Source organism: Scardinius erythrophthalmus (assembly GCF_964197995.2).
Source record: "Scardinius erythrophthalmus genome assembly, chromosome: 10".
NCBI lineage: Eukaryota > Metazoa > Chordata > Actinopteri > Cypriniformes > Leuciscidae > Scardinius > Scardinius erythrophthalmus.
The window spans coordinates 41,476,366-41,503,354 of NC_138230.1; the positions used below are offsets into that span (position 1 = coordinate 41,476,366).

Genomic DNA, 26,989 nt, shown 5'->3' on the forward strand with positions numbered 1-26,989 from the left:
TGAAAGTTCTCAGGAGTAAATATTCCAGTATAACATTCAAAATTAACATAAATTTACATAAGAAGCTAAAAAAGTAAAGTATTAACACTTATTTCTTTGAAAATGTATCTGGAATTCAACTTATTTTTCTTCATTTACCTCACCAAATTTTGCTGATTTATGCTAAAAGAGATAAAACAATATGCCAATGGGGTAAGAAAAATAAATAGCATTTATATATAGTTTTTTCTAACCCCATATTATTTTCTACTTTCCACATTCTTCACCATCATGGCCCTGAACTGACTTGCCTTGAAGGGAAATATTTGAGACGAACTCTTTTAGAGAGACATCAAGGCCTTTCAGACATGTTTTTCTTTGTTGCTAGCAGACAAAACACCTGGATGACTGGCCTTCCTTTCCAGACACGCGCACCTCAAAACCTTTGTCTGGTTTCGCACAGTCACACGTAACACACACTAATAGCACTGCGCAGTGATCCTCAACTAGCCTCTCCTCAATAGAGTCCACTAGAATAGTTTTCTCATCAATTACCAATCATTTACTGATTTACGAAGAACATGTTCATTCAACATTCACATCAAAAAGATCTAAAATATTCAAAGTAACATTCATTTAACATTTTTGGCATGGGGGCAATATTTAATTTTGTATTGATTGGATTTAAATGCAGTCTCTACAAAAAAAGAAGCATTTCTCAAACAAGCGTGCGTGTTGATGTGCATGAATGTGCTCTTAGTCTCTCCCAGACAGTGCTAGTTGAGTTCCCGAGGGTCAGGTCATGTTCTCCAGGTATGTCTCTGGTAACCCGGTCTGACCTGCCGCTGGTGTCTGCGAGTGTGACATGCTTCACTGGTGACGGTGAGTCTGTCTGAACCCCGGCTTTTCTCCCGGCCTCCTGTCACTCGCTGACGCTGCGGTTCTCGCGCTGCTCTAGACGTTCAGAGGACGCTGTATAGGCCTGTGGAGTTAACGTACGGGGGACAGCCGCACTGTTTTTACGGGGAAATCCCACCGTGGTGCATTCGGCTAAGCCCGGGGCCTGGGAAAGTTTGTGGAGAGCTCATTGATGTCCAGTGTAATGGAAATGGCATTGTTCAATGCAGACAGAGAGGCCTAAACCCAGCACAGGTCAGAAGCAGTGGTATGTGTGTTATTGTCCAAAGCCAAGGACAGAACACATGGTGAGATAAGAGCGTATAGAGGTCTGAGCTGCACCAAACACACAGTCATTGGTTCTGACCCTTCAACTCTCCCATGTTATATGAGGGCACATCGCTTTTTTAGGTGCTTTTGTTTGTTGTCCGAGTGTACTGAATACCGATTCCCCTCTGTGGGGATGGAAGGCAGATAAGAATTATTTTGGAACAGAATGAAATGTTCCCAGGTCTGATGGAAAACTTCCCTTGGAATAGACGAGGACTAAACTATATTTATTCCAGACTTTCTACATGTACAAATAAAGGCCCCTTGATGCATGTAGTGACTGAAGAGCTGAATATTCTCAGCTCAGATGAAAGGATCCTGAAGGGTCAACGGAGAAGCAAGAGGAAGTTCTTGGCATGGTGAAGGTTCAACCCATCGGGTTGTTGTTGACTTGAGGAGATGTAAGGGTGTGTGTGTGTGTGTGTGCTGCTTCCTGATGCTCACGCCCTTCCTCTGAGAAGTGGACACAGTTCATCTCCTCAGGAGAACATGTCCACTGCACCGTTTGCTGGATGTTCTTTGGTTTTCGAAGAATTTTTTATGTTATTTGTTTTTTCAAGTTGAAAGCTCTCAGATGTGATTATTCCTCGCTGCTAAAATATTCTCATCTTGTTTTCCAGTAAAAGCATCCTTAAATTAACATAAATTCACTATATATATATATAGTTAGCATGAAATAAAACAATTTGCCTACTGTATGTTGTAAGAAAAATTAAATTAATTCTAAAAATAAATATATTATAATATTGTTATATTTTTTTATAGAGTTGAAATATTCCTCACTGCTAAAATCAATATTTTCACCCTTTTTTTGCGGTAAAAACATATTTAATTATATATATATATATAATTGAATTAAGCATATCTTTCTTATCCCATTTTTTTGTCTTGTACAAGCTGTACAAGACAAAAAAATGTATTTGGTTAGAAAAATAAACAAAATTAACTACATAAATAAATAAATATAAACATTGTATCATATATAAAATAAGTCAAATATGTAATAATATTATACTGACTAAAATACTGATTAAGAAATTGATTGAACTTGGGTAATAAAAAAAAACCCTGCTTTTGTAGCTTTGGTTGGATGTGTAAATTTTCCCTTTCTCCAAAAAAAAAAAGATTCCTATTCTTAGAGAGTTGATTTGAATACTAATGTTCAGTGAATGCACAATAGCACATTGATTTTTATTGCGTTTTTTCAGATGGGGAGAGGAGAGAGACTACAATGGCAGAACGCACAAATACTGGGTGAGAACTGATATCCATCTCAGATGCTGAAGTTTTATTTTCTGTTCACCAGCAGCTTTTACACATTTTTTGCACATTTTTAATCACAGATTGGAGCAAATTCATGGGGGAAGAACTGGGGCGAGGACGGTTACTTCCGCATTGCTCGTGGTGTAAACGAGTGCGAGATTGAGGCGTTTGTGATCGGCGTGTGGGGCAGAGTCACCATGGAAGACATGCACAACCATCATCATCATCACGGACGGCGCAAGTAGAGATCTGGAGATCTGCAGAGGGATCTCTGGCGCCTCACTGTATGATGTAAACCAGTCAGTCAGGTCTTGTGCAGGTTTGTTAGAGTCTGGTTTCCACCAAACCCCAGTGCCTTCTGAATATCTCTTCACACCACATGCATAAACAGTGCTGTCCATCTCCACTAAAGTTTTGGTTCCTTTTGATGACTAGTAGGAGGAATGTAAAACTCTAATTTGTGTATATGGCGAATATCGTCTTATTGGTGGAAACCGGCTTGTTACACTCCTTGGCTGGACCTCAAATAACAAACAGCCACAGGTCTCAGACGCTCTCAGGACTCAGTATCCAAAGACACACTTCACAAGCACACGCTCAGCATCATAATATAACTATCTCAAATGTCTAACGTAGTGATATTAGGATGAGTCTTATGTTCTGTGTTTTTCCTTACCTTTGGGAATCATCACACACTAAGGCAGCACTCATACATCCTGCTAAAGGGATAGAGGGATGGAGGAACACCAGAATGGAGGAAGAAGAAGGATTTTAGGACCAATAATTTATTCTAAAAAATTCCCTAGATTAAAGACAGTTCTCTGCATTCCATTGAGATTAAGGTTTTTAAAATATTACTTTTAAGTATTTTAAGATGGGAAGTACCACTCTAGTCTATGTTCAAAATCTGATTCTTTTAAGTTGGCTGAACTTAAACTTAAAAACGTTCTTCACAATTCAAAACAACTGTTAAGTCACTCTCAGTTTAGAATAGAACTAGAAGCCACGGATTAAAGAAATAAAAAAGGTAACTGCTTTTTTTCTCACACAAATTTTACTTTTTTTTTTTCCAGAATTACGAGTCCATATCTCACAATTCAGAGTTTAATTCACAATTGCAACTTTGAGAAATGAAGAGAGAAGTGTGGGTTATAACTTATTTATTTCTCACAATTATGAGTTTATATCTCACAATTGTGAGAAATATAGTCAGAATTGTGAGTTATAAACTCACAATTATGAAAGAAAAGTCACAATTTCCTTATTTATTATCACGTGGCGGAAACATCTGTAATATATCGTGTCCATGGATTAAGAATTTGTTCTCTCTTTTTAGTAAATTGTGGAAACTAATTACTTTGGCCACGATATACGTATTTTTCCTGCATATCATGTGCAGGGCTTCGTAGAAAACTAACCAGAATACTTTTTTTTATGCTTATTAGACCAAAAAATGACCACCAGTTACTGCAATTTTGAATGACCCTTTAATCCTCAAGAATTAAGTTGTCTGGAAGTGGGTTTGGTCATGAAACCTGGAGCTTATAGTGACCTCAAGGTCAAATATGCAAAAGCAAAAAACAACCAATGGTTTATCACCAAGACCTTTGGTTGAAACGATTACAATGTGTTGGCTATATTGTGCTGGAAAAAATTAAATATATATATATATAAAATACCACAGATTCAGTGTAAGAATTTAACCTGCTCTCTCAAAGTCTTATTGTACTCTGTCAAGATTGTACACAAACATTGACATAAATCTTATTTTTTGTTCTTGTGTCTGTTTTTTTTTAATTATTTAATTGACTACTATGACCATTTGTATTTAAAGAAAAAAGGAAAAATCTTAAAAATGAGATTTTCGAAATGTAAAAGAGGGCAAAAGTGAACATGGGTTTGAGTACAATGCTGTATTACTGTCTCGCTACTGTATGTAAATCAGGCAAAACTACAATATTACAAGACATCATAGACTAGAGCATGTTTGCTTCTCAATTATCCACCTACACATAAATGTGCGTTAATAAGCGTGAGACAGATATTGCTGCTTGGGCATAAACACAGCAGACTGTATTATCATGCATGCGCCAGAGCAAACCCATCTGCTGACTCTGATAATGATAACGTCATTATTATGGTGACATGACTAATTCAAAAGCCTCATGACAGGCATTTGATTCAGCAATACACTCTCACAGACAGGAAGACTTTCAGGAAGTCTCAGTATAAATTCAGCAACAGATGCTAAATTCTGCCCATTAGCATTCGGTTAAATGTGTTCTCTATTAGTCATGCAAGAAGTTCCCATTTAGATAAAGCATTTATATACAGCCAGATGAGTCCATCATATAATATGAATATTCAATGTCTTAATATTGCCAGATTTTACAGGTAACACTGATTTGAGCCCAAGCTGGATCGTTCTCATTTAGACACATTCTTCAGTTCGTTCTTCCAGTTCTGTAATTATGAATGAATACTGTGTTATTTAAGATCAAGGTCTGTCTGTAAATAATGCATCGCTGGTTACTACTGTGCAATGTTATCATGTTCCTCGTATTGTCTGTACACAATGCAAACCACTGTAGTGTTCATCTGTGTGATGCAATAAAAGTCCTATACAGCCCACTTACATCCTCATGGTCTCTTCTCCCTAATATCAGAACTTTTTTTTTTTTTTTAAGCGAGTCTGTAGGTAAGACGACATCGAAAAGTGTGAGGGAGTCATAATCATAAATCCGTTTTTAGTTGAAAACAGTTTGTTCGTTGATTCACGGACTTTTATAAAGATCAGTTTTATTAAGATTCGGCCATATTCACTTTTAAATGCATCGTTATGCATTAATATGAGGAGAGTTCTCCTCATGAAAGACCAATGTGCTGCTGCATTTCTCTCCAATACGGTAGGACGTGAAATGTGGAGGATTTTAACTGTGACAAGATGATTGACTGGCCAGTTTACTGTGACAGGATGCGACCATGCGACAGAGAGCAACCGTTCATAGATGTATATATTTGGCAACCGTTAACAATTGTATGGCGTCACGTGATATGTCCCAAAGCTTGTGTACTCTTTTGGTTCACACTCAAAAGTATCTACTTTTTCCTTCACAAAAAGAGTATACTTTTAGGGCGTAGTATAAGTAGACGTATTGGGACGTAGCAAAAGACTTTAGATACACTCAGGGGCGTAGCAGCCATTATAAAAGTGGGGGGGACAAAAGCTGTATGTGACCATAGGATGTGACCCAAAGGTGATGTTCATTTTCCTGGCTCAAAACGAGGCGGAGGTGGTAAAATCCTAATAATGTTTAATAATAAGATAATTAAATGTGTATTTTTTTGTAGATCATCATATACCCTAATGTGTTTCCCACATTATTTTTGTTGGTGGAGCTTGGTACCTCTAGGGGGGTCCGGGGGCATGCCCCCCCGTAAGAAAATTTTGTACATTTTAAAGATAAATTCATTAATCTGGTGCACTTTGAGTCACCCAAATCCACTGTTAAAAATAAATAATCCACCCACAAACCGCCCGATGATATTCTCTGATTTAGATATCTGCATCTGATCATCACATTACAATTATTCAAATTCTGGTATCAAATTATTCAAATTATGGTAACATATCACACTGAAGTAGGCTGATTTAAAATGAACATTTATTTAAAATAAAAGTTCTTCTTTTGGCAAAATTACATTTCCTTATAGCCTAAACAGAGGCTTTTCTCCCTTCAAACTTAAATTGTCAATGTTTCATTACATCACTGTTTGAAAACACAATTTTTTTTGTACCTTTTATAAAGGCATTTTCCCCCTAATTTTATGCTCCATCTTTCATTTTAAATTCTTAAATTTGATCAATATATTCAATTAAAATAATAAGACACTAGGCTGTTACCAATCAAATTAAATAATTTACATTGAAAAATTATAACTGTATTAAATTAGATTATTTTAAATATTTTTGAATATACAAATAAGGAATGTTGAAAAGAATGATACTTTATGAAACTAAACCGCCAGTAGGAGGCGGCAGACGACCGTCTTAATGAGCGAGTCATTGAGTCATTCATTCAAACGATTCGTTCAAACGGCTGATTTATTCAGAATGAGGCAGTTTATGAATGGGTAATTGAATCTTTGACTCAACCGATTTGTTCAAAACGCTGAATCATTCAGTAATGCAACGAGTGTTGCTGTGAGATGCGCCTTCTGCTGTGATCTTTGTTTGGGACTATTTTCGCTGATGAAACAGAGCAAAAACAGTCATTGCGACTAAAATGTAAGTGAGTACATTTTTGAGTACATCAAGTAAAATTAATGTAAGTTAATTTTAACTGTTTGTTTATTGAACTGTTATGAAACCAGTCACGGTTTCAATCTTGATGGCATTCAGGAAAACAGCTGGTCGTGTGTAGCCTAGGCTATATATTGTTTCTTAACTAGGCTATATTGTTCCTAAAATGTTATAACTTCACGAGCCTCGACAGCGCACATTAGGCCTATATTATTATCAACTATAGGCTATCAATCGCCACTTACATCAAATGAAATAAAACAGAATCATCCATTCCTCCACACGCATCCATCCATCCACACACGTTTTCGGTGATTGCCTGGTTATTTTTTATTTTTATATTAAAAATTGTTTTAATCAGGGCATTTGTCCGAAAAAAAAAAAAAAATGCGGGGGACAGAATCACCGGTTTCTAAAAGTGAGGGGGACGTGTCCCCCCCGTCCCCCCCGGTTGCTACGCCCCTGGATACACTCATAAACACACAAATGAATCAAGGGGGTAATCCATCAGCCGGAAACTGAAGCTTCCCCGGCGCCGCCATTGATTAGCAGACCATCACCTGCTGTTAGCATTCTATTGACTCCCGTTCATTTTGGCGTCACTTTGACAGCGAATAACTTTACATCTGAGGAGTTTAAAGACTCCATTTATCCATTATTTATTTTTAAAGAAACACGCAAATGTATAAAAGGCTCCATTACCTTGTATCTAATGTTAGGGCCCTCTAGAAGCAGTTTTTGTTAAATATAGGCTAACGATTGTGTCATAACCACGCGACTCTCTGTCGCACAGTAATTACCATATGGACAGGAGGAGGAGCTCGCGGGCAATCGGGGAGACATGGAGGCAAAATGACAAAATAATTAATCACAGGGTTCCCACTCTAAACCAAATGTCAAATTCCCTGACTTTTCCCTGACTTTCACTGACTAAAAAGATGAATTTCCATGACCTATAATGAACGGCAAAACAGGCTGCTGTTTTGCGGAGCACCGAGCTGTTCTGTTTTGTAGAAAGCCTTTCTTTAAAGTGAATTTCATTTTCTATAAATTGAATCTTAATTTTAACATATTTTTCATCAACCAATTGCCTGTATTTAATAAATGAGAAGCAAATATATAGCAGACAATCAAATCAAAGTCTGTATTATTATTTTTGCAAAGGTCCCCTCAGGGGCTCCGTAGAAAGATGTGTGAAACAGCGCGATAAAAAAATCGTTATAGAAAAATTACATTTTGATAAATGGAAACTAAAATTTAAAGCAACAAACTAAATTCCCTGATATTCCATGACTTGGACAAAAAATATATAAAACTCCCTGACTTTCAATGTCTGGAATAGACCTTTTCAAATTCCATGACATTCCAGAAATTCCATGACCCGTGGGAACCCTGTAATCAGAATACTTAGCAAAAGTTTCTCCTGCTCCTAGCTCATGGACACCTCCTACTCACACTCTCCGTCTCTGCAAGTTTCGGAAGGGAATGATTCAGATTTCTCTTGGCACAGCTAGTAGAAGACAGACAGGTTGCTCACGTCACATCTACGTCGTCAAGCCATCAGGAAGTGAGTGCTTCTAATTGACTTCACTTTTTTCCTTGAATCCAATGGGGTCGCTGTGTCCATTTCTTTTACTGTCTATGGAGAAAACACATTCAAAATGGCGGAGTAAGTCCCGCCTTATAAATAGAAGAGGCAATCGCCAATTGGTAAAGTAATTGCGTCACTGCGGTTAGAAATTTTATTTATATATAAATGGAAGCGGTTCTCCCTTCCCAACCTGAACATTCAAAACTTTAAATAGTGTTTACAAATCTACATTATTGTCAATCAGTGCGACAAACTCCGAAACAGAATAAACCAAGCACAGCAGCCATGAGAATGTTCCATATGTTTAATTCCAAAATAATGATGACAAAACTGAAAATATTTACAGCACATATCGCGTAAACACTTATGGTTTCTGTACAAAGAAATATACACATGCAAAAAGTATAAAATAATCCAAATAAAACAAGTCTAAAATGATAATACATACATTAAAATACAATGAGATCAGAACTAAAATTAGACATTCAATGAAACACTTTTTAAAAAAAAAAGTATCCAGTCCAAGTTCCCACGCTGTAAAGGCATCTGTACAACTTTACAATGACAAATAAATTAGGGGACATTATATGGGTCTATACAGATGAATCAACAATGCTCCTTCCTACCGGGAAGGAGTCACTGCCCACCAATCAAACATTTCAATACTCTTCAAAATCTCAAAGATAACAGTTGACTGATGAATGACGTGAGGATCACTGGAAATGAGGACGACCGCCCAATGGTTACAGACCGCATACCAACGGCATTCCAGTGACGATTTCAATTGTTGAGAGCTTCTTACGACTAATCGGTCACCAAAAACTGAGGCCTTAAAACTAAAAAGGACCTACATCTGCATTAAAACTATCTATATGACGAGATAAATATCATAATTTAAAGGCTTCACATTTTTGTCCATGATATCTTGCTATACGAAATCATATCAATGTCAAGGACTGCCTAGTCTAAACGGGAGGTGCATTTCAGAAACATGGAAAATAGATGAAGAAAAACTGTTGTAAAGCTATGAAAAACTCATGTAAACAACCAGTCACAGCTATACAGCGTATAACTTAAAGAGTCAAACGTGTGTAGGGGATCGAAAAGAAGAAGAAGAAAAACTAATTCTCATAAAGCATGGAGAGCTTTGGCATACCAATATGTATATCAACAGAAAAGTGACTAGCGTAAGTGCCATGTAGACAACAACCCCGTAAGGATGACAGGGCTTTAATACTTACTGAAAAAGACCGGATTAAATAAACAACAGCACCAAATACGTGCTATTCTACGTTTTTATTAAAGGTTTAACAGATGTCTTCATAAACAGTTGCATAAACCATCGAAGCTGCAACATTGCACGTGGTAAGAACCGGAAACAAACACCGTGAGTGCATTTACAGTATTCAGTCGTCGTGTCTGAAGCCGATCCGCTCAGACGCCCGCCGCCCTGTGGCTGTGTATCTCCACCCATGTGACATTGCATTTAAAAAAAGAAAGAAAGAAACATAGTACAGAATAAGGCGCATACATCTGCAGATTGCACAACACAATTTGTTCTAGTCGTAGTAAATAAAAAAAGAGGTTGAACTTGCAGCCTGTAAAAACTCCGCAGCTAAATGTGGCGCAATCATCATCATCATCATCGTTGAAATAAGCAACTAATTACACAAAGAGACCAAAGCAAGTTTCCACTTAAAACGCTTCTCGACGATTTGTGTGTTGCGTTCATTCAGACTGAGTCGATGTAACGGTTTTTATTGAAAGATGTACCTGAAAATGTTTTTCCCTAAAGGTTCGTTAAGAAATGTTCCGAGTCGAACACTGTGAAAGCACAGAAACAGCCGCTTGCTCTCTGGCTCAGGCAAAACACAGAGAAAAACTTGTTCTCCTCGCTAAATCGCATTGGCATCGCTTTCTTCAAAAACCACGCTTGTGCAGGTACTCTTGTTCTACACAAAATATCAGTCCACCTGTGTAGATTTGTTGATCATTCAGCAAATCAAAGAAATATTTTATATATATATTTATATATATATATATATATATATATATATATATTTATATTTATGTTCCATTGTTTTAATCTCTGCTTACAAGTCTTAATTGAATCGGAAACAAGGCAGCAGCAAACTGGGAGAGAACTATCAATCTTAAATCTCGTCTGCTGACGAAGGCTCTGATTGGCAGATATGGTTGTCAGCACACATTTTGATAGGCTCAGGACTAAAGTCTTCTTAATTGGCATGGGAAAGAGGATGAGATCATGATTCTGGGTCAGATCCTGGGCTGAAGTCTGCTTTGCAGGAAGGCTCTAATGCCTCCGAGAGGCCGCAGGTCGTTCTGGTGTTTGCGCCGATCGATGAAGGAAATGAGTCTGGAGGTGTCGATGCACTCGGCTGAGCGACGGCCCCCCCCGGGTCTCAGCCAGGGGTCCTGCAGGCAGGCGGCGGCCGGGGGACGCTTGGAGGGTTCGGTCCTGAGAAGCAGACACACGAAGTCCCGCGCCGCCTGGCTCACGCCCTGGAAGTAGTCGTCGGGGAAGCTGAAGTCCAGGCGGCAGATGTTGAGGCACGTCTCCTCCACGCTCTCGTCCAGGAACGGAGACGCCCCGCTCAGCATCACGTACGTCACCACCCCCAGACCCCACAGGTCAGAGGAGAGAGAGACGGGGTCCCCGAGAACCAGCTCGGGGGCTGCGAACTCTGGGCTTCCCAGCAGAGGGTGAACGTGAGGAGTCGAGTTGAGCTGCACTGCGTCACCGAAGTCCGTCAGCTTCACCATCGGCTGGGACACGCTCTGCTCCACCACCAGGTTTTCAGGCTGATCAGAAAATGGGAAATTAGCATCGCTTTGAAAATCCATTTTTATTAATATTATAATATTAATATTTAATTAGCATGCTAAATGACAAATAAAATATAAATAACTAACTGTTAAATAAAATAATTTACTTAAAGGGTTAGTTCACCCAAAAATGAAAATTCTGTCAGTAATTCCTCACCCTCATGTTGTTCCAACCCCATAAGACTTTCGTTCATCTTCGGAATACAAATGAAGATATTTTTGATTAAATCTGAGAGCTGGATCACTCCTCCTGCAGGCTTATGGACACTATAACTTGCTGGCCCAGAAAATGCATTAAAGACATGTTAATATAGTCCAAGTGACTCCAGTGGCTCAATCTTAAGTTTATAAAGCGACGAGAATACTTTTTGTGCGCAAAAACAACCAAAAATAACGACTTTATTCCACTTTTCATTTCCTTGTCTCTGGACCTCGAGTCTTTTCACGTAGTGTTTAAGCGTAGCGCGTCTGTGTTTCACGTCACCACGTAGGCTCACTATTGGGCGACTCTGGTCATGTGTGATACGTGGTGACGTGCAACACAGACGCGCTACGCTATTACACTACGTAAAAAAAACTCGAGGTCCAGAGAGAAGGAAATGAAAAGTGGAATAAAGTCGTTATTTTTGCTTGTTTTTGCGCACAAAAAGTATTCTCGTCGCTTTATAAACTTAAGATTGAGCCACTGGAGTCACTTGGACTATATTAACATGTCTTTAATACATTTTCTGGGCCAGTAAGTTATAGTGTCCATAAGCCTGCAGGAGGAGTGATCCAGCTCTCAGATTTCATCAAAAATATCTTACTTTGTGTTCCGAAGATGAACGAAAGTCTTACGGGGTTGGAACAACATGAGGGTGAGGAATTACTGACAGAATTTTCATTTTTGGGTGAACTAATTCTTTAAGACATGTTTTAGGGGTGCACGATATATCGGCCGCCGATATAATATCGGCCGATATGTTCATTTTTTTTACACATCGGTATCGGTCCGATGTCAAAATAGGGCCGATGTGAACAGGCCGATATTTGACGTGTGAAGTTGAAGATGAAGTTACTGATGCTGACTCGTGATCTTAGCAGTAGTGAACGCGCCTGAGAGAAATACACATTTCATACAGATGACATAAGCAGAGAACAGTCTGTTTTCTTTCTTGTTCTGTTTAAAAATAGATGTTTCAAGCTTTCTATATAGGCTATGTCTCAGGTCTGTGAGGCAGGTAGGTTTCGGTTCATTTGAGACGCGCTTCAATTCACGCGCCGTCGCCTCAATGTCCTGATTAAATATTTTCTAATATTTACTTCTTGTTTATTTTTGATGAAACATTGATCAAAATTAAGATACAATTAATACAAAACGAAATTAAATTTAAAGTCAGGCTTTGTGCTTTCTGTTTGAGGTCTCTGTGAAAGTTTTAAAGCAGTCTTTTAGTGCCGCACGGACGTCCGTATAGCTAATGGAGAACTGTCCCGTCAGTAACATTGTTAACGCAGTCCAGTGCGACTAATGTTTTTTCCTTCTTCATGACACATTTTTGATTGATCGTTTTTTGACTCGTAGATATTTGAATATATTGTTTGATATTCGATACCCGTTCGGATTTGATTTTTCTCAAAAGTGACCGCACGTGTGATTTGTGGATTACTGATAAGCGCGAGTGGAGAAACAGGCGTTTATTTATTAATTCTCAGTGTTGAGAAACGTAGCCTTCATGTGTTACGTTATTGTGTTAATAATAACTAAAGTAGCCTACCTAATTATGTTACATATTTATTTTGTATGAAAACTAGCGCATTCGTTACTTATGTATTAAAAAGTAGGCGTTGTATCAGTGCTGCGCGAGCTCTCTCACACAAACACGGACGCGCGCACACAGAGAGAGAAGATAATTGTAAAATGAAAAATTGACGGGCTAAGTTTAAATTTTGTTCTTGCTCGTTTTTTTTCTATCAAAATGTCAAAGCATTTTGTATTATCCATCCGTGTTTTTAAAATTCGTTAAATGACGGACGTTTTACTGTTAACAGCCCATAGCCTATGTCGGATTCGTCTTAAATAGCCTGTTATTATTTTTAGAATAAGTGATTCGTTATGCTATTATTGGACTCCTGTCTATTCATTGTCAACTGTTTTCTATAAATATGTTTGTATTGGCTAACATTTATTCAGCTAATGCGTGTCCTGTTTAAAATGTGCAGTGTTCAAAGGCAAAGACAGCACGTCAGAAATAGAAGCCCTTTTCCCTGTGCTATTTAGTATCATATTTGGATATTGGAATAAAAAATTAAGTAGCCTATCTTAATTGTACACAATGTTCCTGTTTTTTTTTTTCCTGTTTTCTAAGGGTTTCTTAATTTTAGACATGTTGACCAGCACACATTATATGCAATGCAATATAATGCATGTGTGTCGTATGTGTGACATATTTTGCATACAGGTAAAGGTGCCCAATATTAGTCATTTCTAAAGTAAAAAAAAAAAAAGTGTTTTGGAAAATAGCTCTTTATTTGATAATCATTAAAATTTGTTTTCTATACAGAGATATCGACATCGGTAAATATCGGTATCGGCCATAACAGCAATATTAATATCGGTTATCGGTATCGGCCACAATTTTCACATCGGTGCATCCCTAACATGTTTATTTATATAGCATATTTAATAGTAGTAATTCATAGTGCTTTACATAAAAATGATACAAAAATAGTAATCATAAAAAGGCTAATAAGAAATACTACATTTCCACACATATGTACAGTACTGGTCAAAAGTTTTGAAAAATTACTTTTATTGAAGTTTTTTTGAAAGAAGTCTCTTATGCTCACCAAGCCTGCATTTATTTGATCAAAAATACAGAAAAAAAAATGTAATATTTTTCAAAATATTACTTTTTTTTCTGTATTTTTGATCAAATATATTGGATAAAAATATTGATTTTCTAGTTGAATATACTTTAAAATGTAATTTATTTCTGTGATGCAAAGCTGAATTTTCAGCATCATTACTCCAGTCTTCAGTGTCACATGATCCTTCAGAAATCATTCTAATATGATTAATTATTATCAGTGTTGGAAACAGTTACGCTGCTTAATATTTTTTATAACCTGTGATACTTTTTCAGGATTCATTGATGAATAAAAAGTTAGAAAAGAACAGCATTTATTTAAAACAGAAATCTTTTGGAACAATATACACTACCATTCAAAAGTTTGGGGGTCAGTAATTTTCTTTTCTTTCCTTTTTTAAAAGAAATTAATACTTTTATTCAGCAAGGATGTTAATTTGATAAAAATTGACAGGTAAATATTTATATTGTTAGAAAAGATTTCTATTTTGAATAAATGCTGTTATTTGTAACTTTTTTGTTCAACAATGAATCCTGAAAAAAGTATCACAGGTTCCAAAAAAATATTAAGCAGCTCAACTGTTTCCAACAGTGATAATAAATCGTCATATTAGAATGATTTCTGAAGGATCATGTGACACTGAAGACTGGAGTAATGATCCTGAAAATTCAGCTTTGATCACAGGAATAAATTATATGTTAAAGTATATTCAAATAGAAAACCATTATTTTAAATTGTAAATTGTAATAAACATTAAAAATAGTAATGTTTCCAAACTTTTGACTGATATATATAAAAAAATAACATGCATAAAAAAAAAAATAAAAAAAAAAGTACACTCACCTTTAAATCCAGATGAACTATTCTGCAGTTGTGCAAGTACTGCAAAGCTTCTAAAATGTCCCGGAGGTAAAAGGCCACTTTCTCCTCAGTGAGGTTCCCCCAGCTCACAATATAGTCCAGGAGACGGCCCTGATCAGACCTGTGCAAGAACACCAAACTGAAGCTCAGGAACATCTTTGAGTGTGAAATATTAAAGATATTAAAGTGTGTGTGCTCTCACATCTCAAGGACCAGTGCGTAGCTGCTGGAGGTCTCAAAGGTGTCCAGTAGCCTGACTAGGTGAGGGTGCTGGAGTCTCTGTAGGACAATAAACTCGTGGGTCACCTGGTCTCGCTTCATGAGTTTCTTATTCACAAACTTGACCGCCACAGTCCGCTTTGACCCTCTCTGGTCACAGCGTTTTACTACAGAGAACCTTCCCCTAAGAGAGAGAAACAACAATATCACAATCACGATGTTGCCACGGTCCATTCTCCATAAACTATATTAGCATGTACTAAAACAAAACTGTACTCTACCCTTAATTTCTAACAAACTTCCAGTTAAAATGCAGCCAATTTGCAGCAAATTTGTCACTTACAATGTTTTTTATAAATTAATCCATTTGATATCAAAATTGTGTGAATAAATTCTCACATGTCTCACCTGCCCAGCTCTGCTACCTCAGTGTAGAAGGACTCAAAGTTGTCTTTCCACATGACCCGGATTCCATCGCTGGTAGTTCCTGTGAAAGACAGTCAAGTTAAGTTCAGAGCCTTGCTTATCTAAACCTCTGAAACTCCAGGTAGACACTTTGCAAGGCCAGTTTGAAAAGGAACATATTCTTACCCAACACTCTGAGACTGGCTGATGATGCCACACTGCCTACGTCATTGGTAGCGATGCAGGTGTACGTGCCATCATCCTCTGAGGTCACACCTACGATACGCAGCGTGGCCTCGCCAGTCTCACTGTGGTGCAGAGAGAGCAAAATAAAACATTAGATTAGTTTAATCACTGCAATGAAATCAAATTGAATAAAATCAGTATTTTGTAATTCAGGAGATTCATCTTTATATTAGGCCCCTAAATGGACATGGAGATGGAAGAAAAATTATGGGAGGAAAAATATGTCAATGCTTTTTCGTTAGCTCACACAAAGTGTCTTGGGGGAACGCAAAATATTTGTACATTCACAAAACGTTGAGTTCTTTGCGAGTGAATGCAAAGCGTCTTGGGGGAACACGAAACTTTTGTGAGAGCATTGAAATATATTTTTTCCTTACCATCATGTCCCTTCCAGGTATTAAAACATAAATCTAACAAGTGATAGATATATTAAAGTGAGATATATAAACAAAGCAATACATATATAGTTATATGACCAAAATAATAAAATAATATATGCATGTCTCTAATGTTGCAAGACAATTTTATTTTATTTTATTTTTGCGGAAACAATTTAGTCCCGTTTGTCCGCACCTGTAGACTATACTGAAGTGGCCGTTGTTCGTGAGTACTGTCTGATCAGGTCCCTTCCATGTGACTGTGGCTTTGGGGCGGCCACACACTTTACACCTCAGAGTGACACACTCCCCTTTATCACAGGTCACGTCACTCAGTGGGACGAGGATCTCCGGGGGAACTGGGAGGAGAGAAAAAACAATCCATGTCAACCCTTTATTAGCCATTTATAATTCTAAGCAAACAGAACATTTCACTTAAGAGACATTTTGAGCTTACCATCATAGATATAATTGGGATTTAGAAGCTGCAAAATAGAGAACAAAGTTTTGAGTATACATCTTTCTGAAGGATTTCCAGAAAATGACAAGACAAAGATTTGTGCTTGTTTTTATTAGTGTTACCTTTACAGAGACCTTATTGGTTAGTCCCTCTCTGGATTTCCTGTATCCGTTTTCCAGCTTGACCTCCTTTTTATTTTCCTTCTCTCTTTTCTCTGACTTCTTGCGAATGCGGAGGGATGTATGCCATGATTTCCTACTGGAAAGCAACAAATTATGTTAAAAATAATGGTCGCATAACATATCGAATGTTTAACTTATGAAATGAGACCTATTATGGGCTCTTGATTTTGGGCTCTAATAGAATATGTTTTCATGCTTGAATGTTCAAAAAACACCTTAATTTTCACATTTGACATTGTTTCAGCTCCAGTCAGCTTTCTATGAAGCCTCTCCTTCCGAAAAGCACAATGTGCTCTGATTGGTCGGCTGAACAGTCTGTTGTGATTGGTCAACTGCTTCAAACATTTTGGAAATGTCGTGCCTCTTACCATAACCGTGAGTTTCATCAGACTACTAACTAACTCAACCAGGCCCCGCCCACTTTATTTTATGTGTAGGAATGGATTATTTAAATGAGGAAGATTGTGACGTTTTGTTAATTTGCAGACCTTTTCATGCTCAAACAGCAACATCACATACTAAAAAAGGTGACAACGTAACAAAGCATAATAGGTCCCCTAGAACACAAAGAACAGTTAACTAGTGTGTTTGATTTTGTTGCATTATGAAAGATTCAGCATGTGTTATGTAAACGGTTAGAGGCGAGCTATTACTTAATGGTCCCCTCTGATGCGTCGGGGATGATGGCGGAGGTGTGTCCCAGCACGTATCCGGGGATCCAGCCCTCGGCGGCGGGACATTGGTCTGTAGCGGCGCGGAACACCAAGAACATGTTCTGCTGATTGGAGGCCAGGATCTGCACCACCTCCCCTTGACCTACATTAATCTCATCCTCTTTCAGAGCCACATAGTCCTGAGTCACCAACATGGTGGAGATATTACTGCTGCTGCTGCTTTCACTCTGTGGACACACACACACACACACACACACACACGGGTTTTTTAGTACCAGAGACACTTTAAACCTTTAATACAAACCCCTGTACTGTACAACATGCGTTTACCCGTGTGAAACGACAATATTTCCACATTAACCCTCATGTTCCACTTAAATGTGTCATTTAGAAAAACGCCTTATATTTTTCCTTGTAATATGTAATATGTTCCACTGACCAATCAAAAGCAAGAGGGTATTAATAAAGCTTTATCCCTATGTTTTATCATAGAGCAGCCATGTACTTAACAAAAAAAGAAAAGTGATTATTTCTGGTAACAATGTTGTTTGTTTATGGTCAATTTTGACATAGCAACAACACTGTACAAAAACACAATACAATTTAGTTTAAGTACACTAACTGAAAATAATGTGAAAATTCTTGTTTTTATGTTTTTTAAATGTTTTTGGGTCTCTAGATGTAATGCACTATTTGTTAGGGAGGACATTAAAAGCATTATCAAGTTGAAATTATATTTATAATTAGTTTTCATATGATTAAGTCTTCATTTCAGCCTGATGCATCAATGCTCATAGTTTTTTGATCTAGCAAAAGTCTTGAGGTCTCTTTGACCCCATACAGAACATGAGGGCTAGTAAATCGAGAACACAAATGTATGTTTTTGGTGTTTGATAATGTCAAAACATTCCATAATAACTCCCATGCTCAACAGTAATATTTACAACTTTTGATTGACATGTAACCTTGCAAGTGCACTGCATCGAAAACATGCAGTAGTAAACCAGAACAGTCAAAGAAAAGGTAAGAAACAGAAAAGAAACTGAGATGAGAACTCATGTTAGTTACAGTAGCCTGTTAAAAAGATCTAAAACTCTGAACTAACTCACATGATAGGCAGAATCAAAACTAACACGGATGTTTCCAGCATTCATTTCGTAAGATTAACATAAGGTGCGGTCACATTAGCTAAATTTTGGCGAAACTATGTAAAAAAAAAAAAAAAAAAGACCCATTCAGTGGTGTAGTGATGTATGAAGCACAGCTCACACAGAAGTCACTTTCAAACCAAGCAGTTTTTTGTTGGTCAGTGTGATCAACTTAAACCCACTGCGAAATCTCCCAACTGTGGTGATTCCTATCAAAATGACTGAATTTCACCTGCAAAAATTTGCATAACTACAGTAAACGTGACTGCACCTTTAGTCCTTAAGAAAAGCTGATTCTCAGACGGAAAAACATCTTGTAAAGACCTCACAAAGAAAGTAGCTTGAGGTTAATATTTAGATTTTTTGATTTAAAAAAGGCAAAAAAATCTAGTTCTTGTTTTACAACTCCATAAACGGTTAGTATCTGGCCAGAAGCAGAACGGTTAGATTTCTGAGATGCAGAGAAAAGGCTCTGTTGGAGGTCCACAGAGAAGAAACCAGGTTAGGAGAGGCAGAAATCAGACAGAATCCAGGTGTGTTAGAGAGTCATTCATGAGGGGAAGACAGGAGCAGAGTTGAGCTGAAGCGCTGCGGTGGCCCGGGGCAGGAGTGTGGCTCTTACCCCGTTGCTCTGAGTGGACTGGACAGATTGCTCACTGGCAGAAGAGCAGGTACTCATGCGGTCCGCGTCTTTACTGTGGGTGGAATGCCGATGACTTTGGTTCTGATTTTGCCGTCCCAGGGTGTCGCACGCTTCTCCGGGGAAGGTGAAGGAGCCGGGCCTGCTGGCGGGAGAGGCGGGTACAGAGCTCCAGAACGAGCCGGAGCTGCCGCCCGTCTTCGGCCCAGGACTGCAGGGTGGGATGGAGTCTTTGAAAGCCGGGGTGGCTAACGGGGAGGCCATGGGCGAGACCGTTCCGGGTCTGGGTTTGACCAGAGCTAGCGGGGCCACTGTCGCTCGAGGGATCTGGGCCGGAGAGGCTCCATCCCTGCTTTCTTTGGAAGCGCTTTCCGTAGGGTCCGTCTGTTTGGGGTGAGGGCTCGCAGGAACCTTCACCTTTGGATCTGGCTCTGTGGTGCAAGAGGGTGAGGGACCCCTGGAGTGAGGTCTCGGGGACATACCTGATATTCTGTCGAGGCCGTCGGGCTCGTGGGCTCCGGGCCCCAGGGCGGGAGAGTGATGACGGAGCGGCTGAGGCAAACGCGAGGGCTGGGGAATGCGGGAGGGACGAGAGCGGGAACCCGACCCAGCCGGGGCCCCTCCGCCTCCTCCAGGGGCCATCACCTGACCCCCGTTCCCTCCGGCCTGTACACTGCTGCCTGAGACACCAGGGCCCTCCACATGGTTCCTCTGGTAGTCTATGGGAGATGTGAGCGCTGCAGGAGGAAAGACATCTAGTGAGGAGAGAGACTTCACTGCACACGAGCACAACAGCTGACAGCATAATTCTTTTTATCATGAATCAAAATTGTTAGCATTAGTTACAGCTTTAGACATCGCCGTAAAATGAACAAAACGTATAACACTAACATTAACCTACAATAATAATCAATGTCTACATATACTAATATATTTGTAACATTTTAAGTTAATAAGTTAATGTTTTATGAATGAAAAATAGTTAACAATGAATAACAGTATGTTTATAAATTATAAAAAATAATTAAGACAAGCTTATTAGTAATGTAATTTTAAAATGGCATTGTTAAAGGATTATTTTTAATCTTTGTTTTAATTTCACAGTGAAAGTATTAATACAATAGTAATAAATTTCTTATTTTGGTTAATTTTTTATTGAATAATAATAATACTTATCATTACTATTATAGGCAAACTGATATATAACAATATTAATTTATGAATATTAATAATTACAACAATAATCACATTTTAAAATAGCAAAACAATAAAAAAAAATCACATTTGATTCTTCAAATTGTTCAGCCCTTAAAATCACAGGGGGATGGATCTTTTTTCAGATTTTTTTTGTTTGTATTAAATGCATGTTAAACATCATTTATGACTCGACCTAAAGACCTACTTTTATACTCGTAAGTGTTGCTGGTTGCTGTACCATTGAGGAAATGACGCTGGCTCTCCAGGATTTGGCTGATCTGCAGCATCCAGACTTGTCGTACTCCAGGATGGCTTGAGTGCAGGATAAAGGCCTCTTTGCTGCTGTTAGACATTCTGGAGGTCAGTGCGAATTTACAGGGGTCTCCGTCCACACTGTCCTCCAGCCCCAGACAGCTCACCTACACACACACAAACATTATGTTTTTAGTTAGGCTTTTACTTCTCAACACATTTATCATGACGAAATTAGATCCCAAGAAACAGACAGATGAGGACGCCTGTACCTTGATGCTGTATTTATACAGGTAGCCAGGCATTGAGAAGCCCCTCTTTTTATCTAAAGGTTCACTGAAGATTACAATCTGTTCAAAGAGGAAGACTCTTCTCTCCTTCATCCTGTTCAGCAGGCCTCCGTCCGGTTCAGCCACCATGAAGGTGTCCTGCAGGAGGAGACGCCCCTGAGCAATGATCTTTCCCTGTCAGAGACCGATCAGATGAGTTTAATCCATCCATTCAAACGTAAAACACCTTCTTGATAATAACATACTGAGATAAACAAGTTCTTACATCAAATCCCTGGAGTCGACCGACATTCATCATGTCGTTGCATCTTTTTGGTACAATGCACATGACCTCAACCGCTTTCTACAACACAAGAACATCATCAGTAAAGAACAGAATTGAAAAGAATAATGTTTAAATATGAAATAAAATACCTCCAATTCCACTGAATCAATTCCAAGTTTTTTGGAAAATTTGAGGAAATCCTGTAAACAAACCAACAGAACGCATCAGAATCATGATTAGACTAACATCTGTCAATAGGTCTAGAGCAGCGAGATGCGGTAGATGGACAAACCTTTAGCAGCAGCTGGTACTTCATGATTCTCTGAACAGGTTTAATGAGCAGATCAGGGATCTGAAGCCTGTGACCCAGACACTGTTTCAGATCCTGCAAGAAAGGTGATTCAGTTTGACATTGGAAGTGTTTCATGAGGTTCTATGTGATTTACATTTGGTGGTATACTGATATTAATGCAGAATGCATGTAATAAGGACACACAAGCTTTATAAATCCAGATTTAAGATACGCACCTCAAAATAGGTGTCGATATACTCTGAGACAATGTGCTCAGATTTAGGTTTGTTCTGGCAGTAAACAATGTACATGTGCAGCCGTCGCTCCTGAAAGGCATGAAAAGTTCATGAGTATGAACAATGTTAAATTACAGTAAAAGAACAAGTTTGATTGATTGCTTAAAAAGCGGCGTACATGTTTGAGGAACAGAGGGCCCAGCCGGTCAGGGTCCTCAAGGCACTTCTCAAGCTCTCCCAGGAAGAAACTGAAATATTAAAGATTGCAGTTAGTTTCATCTCTCTTCAAAATAGTTTTGAAATTAGAAGCCACAAAATTGCTTAAATTATCAGACAATGCTGTAAACATTTTTATTCGCCTTTTTTCCAATCAGTGTCTATCATTAAAAGGACCTATTATGCCCTACATTGTTGCAGCTGTCAGTAACGTTCTATTTAGTTTCTGTCTCTATGAAGCCCCTGCTCTGATTGGTCGACTGGACCAGTGTGTTGTGATTGGTCAACCGGTTCGAGCGTGTTTGGGAAATGTCCCGCCCCTTACCATAACGGTGAGTTTCAACACACTACAAACTAACTTAACCAGGCCCCGCCCCTTTATTCTGCGTATGCCTTGGTCAGGAATTATTTAAATGAGGAATATTGTGACATGTTCGTTCCAGGAAGAATGACTTCTTTTGGATTGAATTAGTGTTTTGTAACTTTGCAGACCTATTTCATTCTTAAACAGCAATACTACACACTAAACGAAGATGGAAATGCAAAAAAAAGCATAATAGGTCTTCTTTAATACAATTTGAAATCATAATACAATACATCACAGACTAGATACATACTCTTTGTGCCAGTCATATATCTGCTGAATATTTCCAAAAACAATCTTGTCTTTTCCTTTCATATCATCTGGTACTCCATCTTCCCTCATCCTGGTCATATAGCCCTGCCGGACACACAACACAGTGTCACATCCAGTCACATGATCACATGTCCATATCTCAGCATCCAGTGAATAGTATGCACTTACCTCCACGACCAAACTGAGATCTCTCACATAGTCCCTCTCCGTTTCGATCAGTTCCAGCAGGATGTAACTAAAAGGAGAAAAGAGACGTGTGTTACAGGCGCTGAAAATGATGAGGACAGTAACATAGAGAGGGAAGAGAGCACGATGACGTACTGGCGTCTCTTGAGGAAGCCGGTCTTGCGTTCCTCTATTTCATCGATCGGAGAGGAGGAGGAGAGCAGGGAGTTATCAGATGGATTGAAAGAGGGGCTGCTGCTGTCCCCTTGTTCCACAGACAAAGAGCTGGGCCGGTCCTCCAGAGCCTGTGTGGACATGAGACCGGACAAATAATACGATGGGTAAGATCCTTGAAAAGTTCTTGTATAATGCTTGGTTATTAATAAGTTTAATATTTAACAATAACAGTAATGACAAGGTGGTTTTATTTTTTATTTTATTATATATTTTTAGTAAAATTCTTATTTTTTATTTTTATTTTTTTTTATTTACATTTTCAAATTAAACAAACAAACAAACAGGGCTCAGATGCAGCTATTGCCAGTTGTTTACAGTCGTATTTAGTACAGCGGTAGGAGGAAAGGTTGTTAATACAGGAACACAATTAGTTTACTGTATTTTAGCTTTCAGAGTCTCATCTCCCATTCCCTTTAAATGCCAGTTGCGCTCACGCCATGGCAGATTTGCTATTTACATGACGGAATTTGATAGTGGAAAGACCGAACGCGTCTCCAGAGCGCAAACGGATCTGCTCGTGCGCGAGGTAAAAGTGCACAAGCAGACCATCTACGGGACAAGTCGCACTCCACCATATCTTTATGTACACAATAATAATCTTTTCCATTGTAATCCTTTTATTTTTAATATTTGGCATGTTTGTGTGCTGCTGTGCTCCCTGTGTGTTTAATAAGCAGAGTGTACGCGCGTTGTGGACCCACCTATAGGTACACATTACTAACGCGTTCTTTAAATAACCAAAAAAATATTGCGCTATTGACTTTAGACCAGGTTTCAGTTGGTCAATGGAACAGTCTATTTCTGTTGCCTCAAAATAGCAACGCGCCAACAATGCGCCAGAACACACCTCGTTTACATACCAGCAGCCCATGGGCGTACAAGTGGGCGCAAATGCATTTGCTATTTAAACAACGTGGCGCAGGACATGAAAATGATAACTGCGTCAGGCTGAAACTAGCAAGAAACCCTCACATCGCTGTATTGCGCCGGTGTAAGATTGGGACCCATATCATACAACTGTGCACTTCTTACCATCTTGCTTTTGACCAGCTCCTCAATGGCACTGACTAGCTCTGCAGCGCTGGGAGTCTCAGAACTGGAGGGTCGGACGGAGAGACGGGAAGAAGTCTGCAGAGATAAAGACAGTGAAAGAGCGAAAAAAAGACAAACTAAATGACACAAAGGAAATACGAGCCATATGGAGCTAAACTGTAATCAGGATTCATTCAGGCATGGATTTAGGCACTAGTTTATTGTCTTTGCCCTCAAAGACATTTAATGCAATTTAGATTTTATTACAGCAGTTAAAATAGCTTCACTGCATTATGTTGAATGCATCAGTAACTAATGGTAATGACATTATTATTATGTGTCTGGCATCACACCATTGTAAACGTACAAAATCTGCACTCTCAAACAGTCTCTGGTGCAGTTTATCAGTTTTGAAAAGTCGAAAATAATACAGATATTTTGATCTCGATTGTATTAAAAAAAGCCCCATATAATCAAAATGGCTTTTATTCCATGTGGTGTGTGATAGCTCTATATGCATTGACAAAAATACACTTTTAGAAGATATATACGCATTTAAAATGTACAGTCCTAGTCTTGCAGCCAAACAGACCAAAATAGGAAATGTGTCAACAGAGGAAAGAAACCTGCTGCATTTCATGGGGTCTTAAAAACATAAACAAAAAAAACTTCAGGTTGACAATAGCTTGATGCTCGACACCTGAGACTGGCGGAGGGTTTCTTTACTTTAGGTTCGAAAACTGGCAATCAAAAACATTCATTAAATAGAAATAGAGGGAAATCCAGCAGAAAGTCTCACCCTTGCTGTGCCTTCCAGACTTTCCAATTTGTGTCTGGGTGTGGCCTCAGGTCTGCTTAGCTTTTACAGGCCAATCAGACAGCAGAGTGGATAATGAGGGGATAAGCACAAAGGGGAGGGGGGAGGGGTGTGAATGGGCGAGTTTGGAGGGTTGGTTAGAGAGGTAAAGAGTGAGAGTGGGCTCTGAGATTCAGAGTCATTGTATAAGGCACATGACCCTCTTTCTACCTAATCACAGCTCCCTAATGTCGACATTCGGATATACCTGTACACGTCTTTCTGACCGGCGATGCATTTGAACGCGTTCGAGGAACCCAGTCCAATCAAAAACCAGCGCGTTAGGAGGACAATCAATTAAAGATGGGGCTAAATCATAAATCGCATATAAAACAACAAATGTAAAATAAGTAGAAAACTAGAAGAGAAAAAAATGAAAGGATGAGTAAGGGCATTTTGTGTGTTCTAAGTTTAAATCAGACAGATTTAAACAACAGAAAGAGGAAGTCTTATCTAGATGAAAGTGGAATAACGGAATCAAACCAAAATGAGGAATCTGCTTCTAAAAGAACACTACTTCAAAGTGAAAGTTCTCAGGAAGTGGTCGGCTTCTAAATCTCTACCAAAAAAAACAAGAGCGAAAAAGGCAGCAAATAAAAGTAGAAAGAAAGGGGGTCTCAGGTCCTTTGATAAGCAAGGGGTTATGGGAAAAGAAAGCAATGAGAAATGAAGTGAAAGGAGGGAGGCCAGAAAGGGGAGGAGTCAGATGGAGAGATATGGGAACTGAGATAAAACAAAGACAGGACACAAATCAACGTAATGCTATGGTAAACAATACAGCCCAAACAAAACAAAAGAGAAAAAGAAATTAGTGTCACAAGCTGTTCTTGAGCAGCGATGAGACCAGCTAAAACTCCAGCATTTCATCCTATTGTGGCCGTTTTACAAGAGACTACATTCTACTCAAGGAAAAATCTGCCTCTCTATCTCTCTCGGACCCCCTTTGAGACTGACATTAACATGCATTTCGGATTCGGTTCAGTGTACAGTACATAGACCAGTGGTTCTCAACACAATATTTGAGTTCTTTATTAAAGAAATAGAGAGTGTTGACATATTAAACTAATTAAAGAACTACAAGTTCTTCATTAAAAAAAAAAGGTTATTGAGGGAAAATAAAAAGAATAATGATTTTATGTTTTTTTAACATTTTAATTTAGGGTTAGATTATTTTAATATATTAATAATAAATTACTAATTTAAATCTTTTTAAGGGTATTTTCACACATGTAGAACGTCTGTTTTGTTCTGAAACAGGACTTAAATTTGTTACAATGTTGCAGTTTCTTCTTAGCTCGGTTCATTTTAACAAGGCGACATTTCTAAATGGACCAAAACTTGTTAATACAAGATACACACGAGTAAACTCTCACTGTGCACTGTTTATGTTCCGGGACATGGTTCATAGTGACCATCCATCAGGATGGATGAATAGACCAGGCTTTATTTATAAGGCTGTTGTTATATTACCTCATCATTTTGAGCAGGAATCAAGGCTTCGTCAGAACTTTAATGAGTCTTGGACAGTTCTGAAATGTGTTAATCTGAACAAATTTCAGTTGGGCATTTCACTTTGTCTTTGCAGGTTAACTCACGATTCATTATGAGCAAAACAAACACTGCTGTGTTCATGCACCGGACGTAATTACCCATCATAGATTGTGATGCAGCTTAGTTCATTGGTCCATTGAATCAGATTGGTCTTTCTCACATTGGTCTTTCTCACCAATTGCTGTTCATATATGCCTAAACAAACCCCTAATTAAGAACCACTGGTCTAGATATTATTAAGCCATATTGCATTTACACGATTCCAATGCATCATGTGATTTGATAGAGATCTGGCTGCAAAATAGCAAACGAATATTTAAAAATGCATTGTCATTTCTTGCATTTCCTTTGATTACAAACCCCTCAGTAATGTTACTAGGGGTTTAAAGGGAAAAAGTGCTCTCTCGTGCAAAGAAATTAGAAAAACAAGAGCAATCCAATGAAATAATTTGATAAGCAATCAGAAATTGTTGATTAATTGTGAAGAAACACAT

At 38.5% G+C, this 26,989-nt stretch overlaps 2 protein-coding genes across 10 annotated transcripts in view; one reads left to right on the plus strand and one right to left on the minus strand.

Annotated features, from left to right (window-relative positions):
• Window positions 1–5,100, plus strand: part of tinagl1 (tubulointerstitial nephritis antigen-like 1) — a 52,029-nt gene extending 46,929 nt beyond the window's left edge. For both annotated transcript variants that reach the window (XM_081377120.1, XM_081377121.1), the window contains exons 11-12: window positions 2,415–2,460; window positions 2,550–5,100. In XM_081377120.1, the coding sequence (XP_081233246.1) occupies window positions 2,415–2,460; window positions 2,550–2,714 (211 nt within the window). In that variant the 3' untranslated portion in view covers window positions 2,715–5,100. The remainder of the gene's footprint in view (window positions 1–2,414; window positions 2,461–2,549) is intronic.
• Window positions 5,101–7,791: 2,691 nt separating this feature from the next.
• Window positions 7,792–26,989, minus strand: part of trioa (trio Rho guanine nucleotide exchange factor a) — a 52,619-nt gene continuing 33,421 nt past the window's right edge. For 2 of the 8 annotated variants that reach the window (XM_081377349.1, XM_081377346.1), the window contains 21 exons: window positions 24,089–24,184; window positions 22,976–23,124; window positions 22,823–22,889; window positions 22,635–22,738; window positions 21,980–22,049; window positions 21,802–21,891; window positions 21,566–21,658; window positions 21,423–21,473; window positions 21,274–21,351; window positions 20,991–21,182; window positions 20,705–20,885; window positions 19,252–20,006; window positions 17,461–17,708; window positions 16,748–16,880; window positions 16,623–16,650; window positions 16,362–16,524; window positions 15,729–15,850; window positions 15,546–15,624; window positions 15,121–15,321; window positions 14,901–15,039; window positions 7,792–11,186 (listed from right to left, as the gene is read on the minus strand). In XM_081377349.1, coding sequence (XP_081233475.1) covers window positions 10,641–11,186; window positions 14,901–15,039; window positions 15,121–15,321; window positions 15,546–15,624; window positions 15,729–15,850; window positions 16,362–16,524; window positions 16,623–16,650; window positions 16,748–16,880; window positions 17,461–17,708; window positions 19,252–20,006; window positions 20,705–20,885; window positions 20,991–21,182; window positions 21,274–21,351; window positions 21,423–21,473; window positions 21,566–21,658; window positions 21,802–21,891; window positions 21,980–22,049; window positions 22,635–22,738; window positions 22,823–22,889; window positions 22,976–23,124; window positions 24,089–24,184 — 3,585 coding nt within the window. In that variant the 3' untranslated portion in view covers window positions 7,792–10,640. The other 6 variants (XM_081377347.1, XM_081377345.1, XM_081377343.1 and 3 more) reach the window with 5 other exon arrangements.